We start from the raw sequence: 6,699 nt of genomic DNA on the forward strand, positions 1-6,699 counted from the left end.
ATGGTGGCGCTGTGGGCTTTTGCTTGCTGGTGATTGGTGAGCAGAGTTATCTGGCACGTGCTTCCCCTGTGATGTGCCGCCTTCCCGAAGGCCCAAAAGTAACAGGGCCCGTGAGGACAGACTGAAACTGCTCCAACCGAGCCTTAGCCACCTCTTCCTGCATCCACGGGGATAACTGTAAGTGCCCCCGTTCAGCTGCTAAATGATTTCCCTAGCAAGCCCCTTTATATTCTGGCATAAATCCACCTTGATCCAGTTGTAACTTCCTTCCTTTTTTTGAAACACTGTCTCTTCACGTGTCCCAGGTTGACCCTGGACTTGCTATGTCACCTTTGAGGTCGGAGCCTCCTGCTGCCTCCACACGCCAGATGCTGGGATTATAGGCATGTTCCACCAGTTTCTGCAGTGCTGGGATTGGACCCGGAGCCTCAGGAACAGCAGGCAAGCAAGCACTCTCCTAACTGAGCCTCTCTCCCAGCCCAGATGTGTCTTCTCTGCAGTTAGAATGCCCTGGCTAATCAGGTTTCGTTCCTCTTCTGGAGTGCAGCTGATCTCACATTTCTTAGTCTGTCCTTGTGTGGTTCTGGAATCAACCAGAAGGTTACAGGGGCTTCCCAGAACACTATAGGGAGCAGCCCCTTTCCCCGTTTCTGGAAGAGTTCAGAACAGTTTAGAGTAATCACTTCCTAGGAAGCTTTGTAGAACTTTTTTTTAAAAATGGTTGTCTCATTTTCTTCTCTCTCTCTCTCTCTCTCTCTCTCTCTCTCTCTCTCTCTCTCTAAAAATTATTTATTTTATGTGCACTGTGTTTTTCTTGCATGTATGTCTGTGTGACCCCCTAGAACTGGAGTTATGGACGGTTGTAAGCTGCCATGTGGGTTGCTGGAATTGAACCTGAGTCCTCTGGAAGAGCAGCCAGTACCCTGGCATTGTTCTTATGTGTATTTATATGTGTAAAATGCAACAAATGTGCCCCAGAGTGCATGGACTTGAAATGTTCAGTCACGTGAACATTTGGGCAATAAATCAATAGATAAACACGACCGGGCCCCCCCAGGTCACGGCAGGAGACATCGCCAGAGTGTAGGAACCTTTGAGGTGCTTCACAGCCACTCCCGGCTGCAGGAGGGACGAGTGTCTAGGTGTTCATGGTATTCCCTAACTTGTTTTCCTTTGGAAATTTTCCACTTAATTATTCAGTCCTTATGGTACAACTGTTTTTAATTTCAGGGAAATGGAATGGCAGAGTCTGAACTTGGTCATTTCAATGTGAGACTGTGTTGTAGGCAGCTATGTATGTTAAGATTGTGGGCAGTAACTTACCTACTGACACAGGGGTTTTTCCACTTGGTAATAATATGAACAATGCTCCCACACTCACTGGCTCGCTTACTCTGTCTTCTGTTATTTTTTTGTTTTTTGTTTTTGTTTTTTGAGAAGGTCTCGTGCAGCCCAGGCTGGCCTGAATCTCCTTGTGTAGCCGAGGATGATCTTACATCTACTCTGGTAACCTCACTTGCGAGTGCTGGGATCACAGGTGCATATGTACAATGATGCAGGGTTTATGCAGCACTGGGAATGGAGCTCCTGGCTTCATGCACGTTAGCAGCAACAGAGTCACATACATCCTCGGCTGGGTGTGGCAGCTCGCACCTGCAATCCCAGCCCTCGGGAGGCAGAGGCAGGATGGCCGACATGATTCTGAGGCCAGTGTATGTTACAGAGTAAGGCCTTGTCTCAAAAGGGGGTGAGGGGCGGTGTGTGAGAGATGGCTCAGTGGTTAAGAGTGAAGGCCACTCTCGGAGAGGACCCAAGAGTTTGTGGTTTGCAGCGCCTAAATCAGGCAGCTAACAACTACAACTCCAGTTCCAGGGACTGAGCCTCTGGTTTCCACATACACAGACAGACAGACAGACAGACAGACAGACAGACACACACACACACACACACACACACACACACACACACACATTTAAAGCAAACATCTTTTTTCTATTTTCACGATTTACCACCTCTTTCTATTATTTCTTTGAGGGAAGTGTTTATCGCTCAGTTTGTTAATGGTTACAGGGTCGTCCAGGCTTTTGATTCCTACTTGAATCAGGAATGTCAGGAGTCTGCCCATTTCACCCACACTTCCAGATGACTGCCCTCCACTTGATCACATCAGGGGCCTCCTGGCCTTCACAGCTCTCCGCTGGGTGAACGGCGTCTGTGCTCCCAGTGTCTCTGGGTGATCTCCCTCGCTCTCAGTCAGTTTTTCCAGAGGCTGCTCAGTTTATCTTTCAGGGTTGTTGGTTGTTGGTTTTTTCACTAAAAAATATTTTCTAATGCATCTTTGAGCTATCATGCCTTGATTTCTGCTTTTTTAAAAATGTGTGTGGTGTGTGTGGTGTGTGTGTGTGGTGTGTGTGTGTGTGTATGTGTGTGTGTGTTGTGTGTGTATGTGTGTGTGTTGTGTGTGTGTTGTATGTTTGTGTGTGTGTGTGTATGTGTGTGTGTGTTGTATGTTTGTGTGTGTGTGTGTGGTGTGTGTGTATGTGTGTTGTGTGTGTATGTGTGTGTGTGTTGTGTGTGTGTTGTATGTTTGTGTGTGTGTGTGGTGTGTGTGTGTGTTGTGTGTGTATGTGTGTGTGCACGCGCGCGTGTGTGTTGTGTGTTGTGTTGTGTGTGTATGTGTGTGTGTGCACGCACGCATGTGTGTTGTGTGTGTGTTGTGTGTGTATGTGTGTGTGTTGTATGTTTGTGTGTGTATGTGTGTGTGTGGTGTGTGTGTGTGTGGTGTGTGTGTGTTGTATGTTTGTGTGTGTGTGTGGTGTGTGTGTGTTGTATGTTTGTGTGTGTGTGTGGTGTGTGTGTGGTGTGTGTGTATGTGTGTGTGCACGTGCGCGTGTGTGTTGTGTGTGTGTGTTGTGTGTGTATGTGTGTGTTGTGTGTGTGTTGTATGTTTGTGTGTGTGTGTGTTGTGTGTGTGTATGTGTGTGTGCACGCACACATGTGTGTTGTGTGTTGTGTGTGTATGTGTGTGTGTTGTATGTTTGTGTGTGTGTTGTGTGTGTGTGTGTGTGTGTGTGTGTGTGTGTGTGTGCAGCTACTCGTGGCTATAGGCACTGTGAGTTGCTGAAAGTGGGTCCTGAGAATCAAACTTGAATCCTCCGGAATGGCAGCAAGGGCTCTTAACGGCTGAGCCATCTCTCCTGCCCTCATTTCTGCCGTTTATCATCATTTTTCTTTTCCTGAGCTTCCTTTGAGTTTGCTCTATTTGTTCCCCCACACACCCCTACCCCCAGCTCTTAGGCTGAATGTTTCCTCACTAATTCAGCCTTCTCCTTCTCTAATGGAAGCATCAGTGTTGTGCCTCCCGGGCTGGATCAGTCCCCTGGATGCCAGGGGTTTTTAGATACATCTGATTATCATTTAGTTCCAAGTATTTTAAATTTGCATTTCACAGGGGATTCAGCACAGGAGTTGAGCACGTACATAGCATGTAGAAAGTTTGATCTCTAGCACTATTTAAAAAAAGAAAAAGAAAAAATTGGGGCCAGGGAGATAGCTCAGCAGGTAAATGCACTACCTGCATGTATCAGGGTTCTCTAAAGGAACAGAACTCATCAAATGTATATATCCACACAAAGGGGTTTATTGGAGTAGCTTACAGGCTGTGGCCTAGCTAGTCAGGGGACCCTTGAGGGCATCTCTTGGCGTTACCATGTCTTGTGATTAAAATCAATGGGAAAATATAACAACCCAATCCAGGCAGGACGACAAAGGGCCCAGATGCTTCAGGCCGTACAAGCCTGACAACCTGAGTTCAATTCCCAGAACCCACATAAAAAGCTAACATGGCCGGGTGGCGGTGGCACACACCTTTACTCCCAGCACTCAGGAGGCAGAGGCAGGTGGATCTCTGAGTTTGAGGTCAGCCTGGATGGACTATAGAGCTAGAACAGCCAAGGCTACAAAAAGAATACCTGTCTCCAGAAAACAAAAGCTAAAGTGTTAGGTGTGACAGCCCACAACTTTAATCCCAACACTGGAGAAGCACACTGACTGGAGTCAGCTTGGTCTACCTAGCAAGAACCAGGCGATCCCAAGGCTACTTAATGAGACCTTGTCTAAAATAAACCTGAAAAAAAAGCAAACAAACAACGCCCCCGCCCAGACAAACAATCAAACAGACAAAAGCTGGATGTGGTGGTGCTCATCTGTATCCTAGGAGATGGAAGAAGAAGACGAGAGGATCATCTAGAAGCTGGAAGGCCAGGTAGCCTGGAACAAGCTGCACAATAAGAGGCCCACCTCAACAAGCCGAGAAGAGAACTGACCCCTGGAAGCCGCCCTCTGACTTCCACATCTGCGCCGTGGCATGCCCCTACACACGGAGGAATGTGTGCACGCTACATAAATACGTAAGTTTTGACAGAAATTTTCAATTTGATCCCCCTTTGGCTTATAAATTATTGGGAAATGTGACTCACACTTGTAACTCACACTCGGGAGGTGAGCTGAGGCAGGATGAGGTCAAGGCCAACCTTGGCTACACAGTTCAAGAGCTGGCCTACAGGAGACCTGTCACAAAGAAGCAAGCAAGCAAACACTCCAAATGAGTGGGGACGGACTTGTCATTAACTTGTCTACTGTCACTGGATTCTAAACTCGCCGCACTGTGAAAGCTATCTCTGAGCTCATTTCACTCGGGGCTTGGACTGCGCAGGTCCTCCAGTGGTCTAGGTCTGTTTCTTACCTTTCCGCAGGCTCTTGCTCACCAGTCTCTGTGACTTCCCAGTTGTCTGATCTAAGTCTGTGGGCTGCTTTCCTGAGGTCTGGCTTCCCCAATAGCCAAGATCCGCTATTAGGGTCATCTATCTGAGGTTGTCATTCTGTGGATCCAACACTGAGTAACAATGGCTCACGCTCCTCAGCTGGCTCTAAGGATAAGTGTTCTCCCTTCTGCCTGATGTTTACCTCTCCAGCGCAGGATCTAGCCCAACACGTTTCTGTGCCTCCCATCCCCACCTCTCAGCAAGGGGAGGCGCCTGTGGCAATTTTCCCAATTTCACATGAGCCCAGCAATGTGCTAAAAATTATATTTCATTATGCATACAGTGATCTGTCTGTCTGTATGCTGCCAGAAGGGGGCACCAGACTTCATTGTAGATGGTTGTGAGCCACCATGAGGTTGCTGGGAACTGAACTCAGGACCTCTGGAAGAGCAGCCTGCCTTTGAGCCTATATTTCATTCAAGAAAGAAAAATGTAGAGTAAGCACTGTTCTGCCTGGAGGAGAGAAGGTCCTAGAAGTGACTAGGCCAGCTGCCAAACGGTCAGCTCTCAGGATGATGATTTTTTTTCCCCAAGAAGGAGACGAAGACTCAGAGACCTGGCTGTCAGAAGCTCGCACACTAGGAAAGCAGGCCAGGCCTTCAGTCACATCTGGACTGGGCTCCCTACCTGTTCCACCTGTCCCGCAGGCCTCTAGAGACGAGTCTGGGCCCTGTGGTCACTAGGGGCCTTACCTGGTGCAGTGGGATGACGAGGAAGGCCCCCCCGCCGGCGCATTCAGTGACCACAGCGATGAAATGGGGGTTCACGGCACAGAAGTGGTTGTCATGGACGCTGCGTGTGATGGGCACCGAGTCATAGCAGTTCTCTTTGCTGGCGGGCTTGCCGTAGACATGCCGGAACTTGGAGCTGCGGTACTGGGGGTGCCATGACATCTGCAGGGGGTAGGAGGGACCAGTGGTGTGAGGCTCACTTGCCTCATCATGGGACATACTTGAGATGACTTAACTGATGCAGCTGGGCCAGTGGTCAGGTCTCATCCCTGGTCTTTTTGAGGCGAGGTCTCAGTATGTAGATCAGGCTGGCCTGGAACTCATGACTGTTTTGCCTTAACCTCTTGAGTGCTAGGATTATAGGTTGTGCCACCAAGCCTGGTGACAGTGGCCAATTCTACAAAGGTAGTGGTCTACTATGAAGGACAGCCAGGTGAACAGACTATCACTGTAGTCATGGAGGAGGCTGTGAGTCATTATGATTGACCTGTTTGCTGATATATTAAGACTTTTCAGTGTTTTCAAGGATGGACCCCCAAAAGCAAGAGGGACCACAGAATCTCGCTACAGCCCCACCCCCAACTCTTCTCAAGAGAACATCTCTCCTGCCAAACTAAATGAGAACCAGTGTGTTTTCTGTAGCCAGCCAGTCTGGCCTCCAGTTCCAACTTTGCCTCACTATAATGGACAAAAGGCTTAACCCTTGAGTCTCCATTTTCTTGTCTATAAAATGGGATGACACACTGGGCAGTGGTGGCCAGCCTGGGCTACAGAGTGAGATCCAGGAAAGGTGCAAAGCTACACAGAGAAACCTGTCTTGAAAAGCTCCCCACCCCCCCAAAAAAAAGGATGACACAAGGACCTGCCTCACAGACTTGTGCCTCCCCTCTGGAAAGGGAGCCGCTGGCCTCCATGGATGAAACCACCCAGTGAAGAGCAATGTGACTGCCAATACCCAGCTGCCCCACCCCATCCTTATTTCCACTGTCAAGGTTTGTCCAGACCTTTGAAATGGGGGAGAGGTTACAGAAGTAGGGGAGATGGCATCCAGTAAGGTCAGGCCCCCTGTGTGCAGCATGGGAGTGTCTGTATTGCGTGACCGTGTGCACACCTGGGCACGAGCCCTGCAATCACCAGGGAGCTCC

The 6,699-nt window shown here is 48.9% G+C and overlaps 1 protein-coding gene across 1 annotated transcript in view; it reads right to left on the reverse strand.

The window, feature by feature from the left end:
• Positions 1 to 5,716, reverse strand: part of Coro2a (coronin 2A) — a 30,417-nt gene extending 24,701 nt beyond the window's left edge. Inside the window, exon 1 of the mRNA XM_036179469.1 lies at positions 5,516 to 5,716. Within this exon, the coding sequence (XP_036035362.1) occupies positions 5,516 to 5,716 (201 nt within the window). The remainder of the gene's footprint in view (positions 1 to 5,515) is intronic.
• Positions 5,717 to 6,699: the final 983 nt, after the last annotated feature.

The sequence above is a fragment of the Onychomys torridus genome, chromosome 2, assembly GCF_903995425.1.
Source record: "Onychomys torridus chromosome 2, mOncTor1.1, whole genome shotgun sequence".
NCBI lineage: Eukaryota > Metazoa > Chordata > Mammalia > Rodentia > Cricetidae > Onychomys > Onychomys torridus.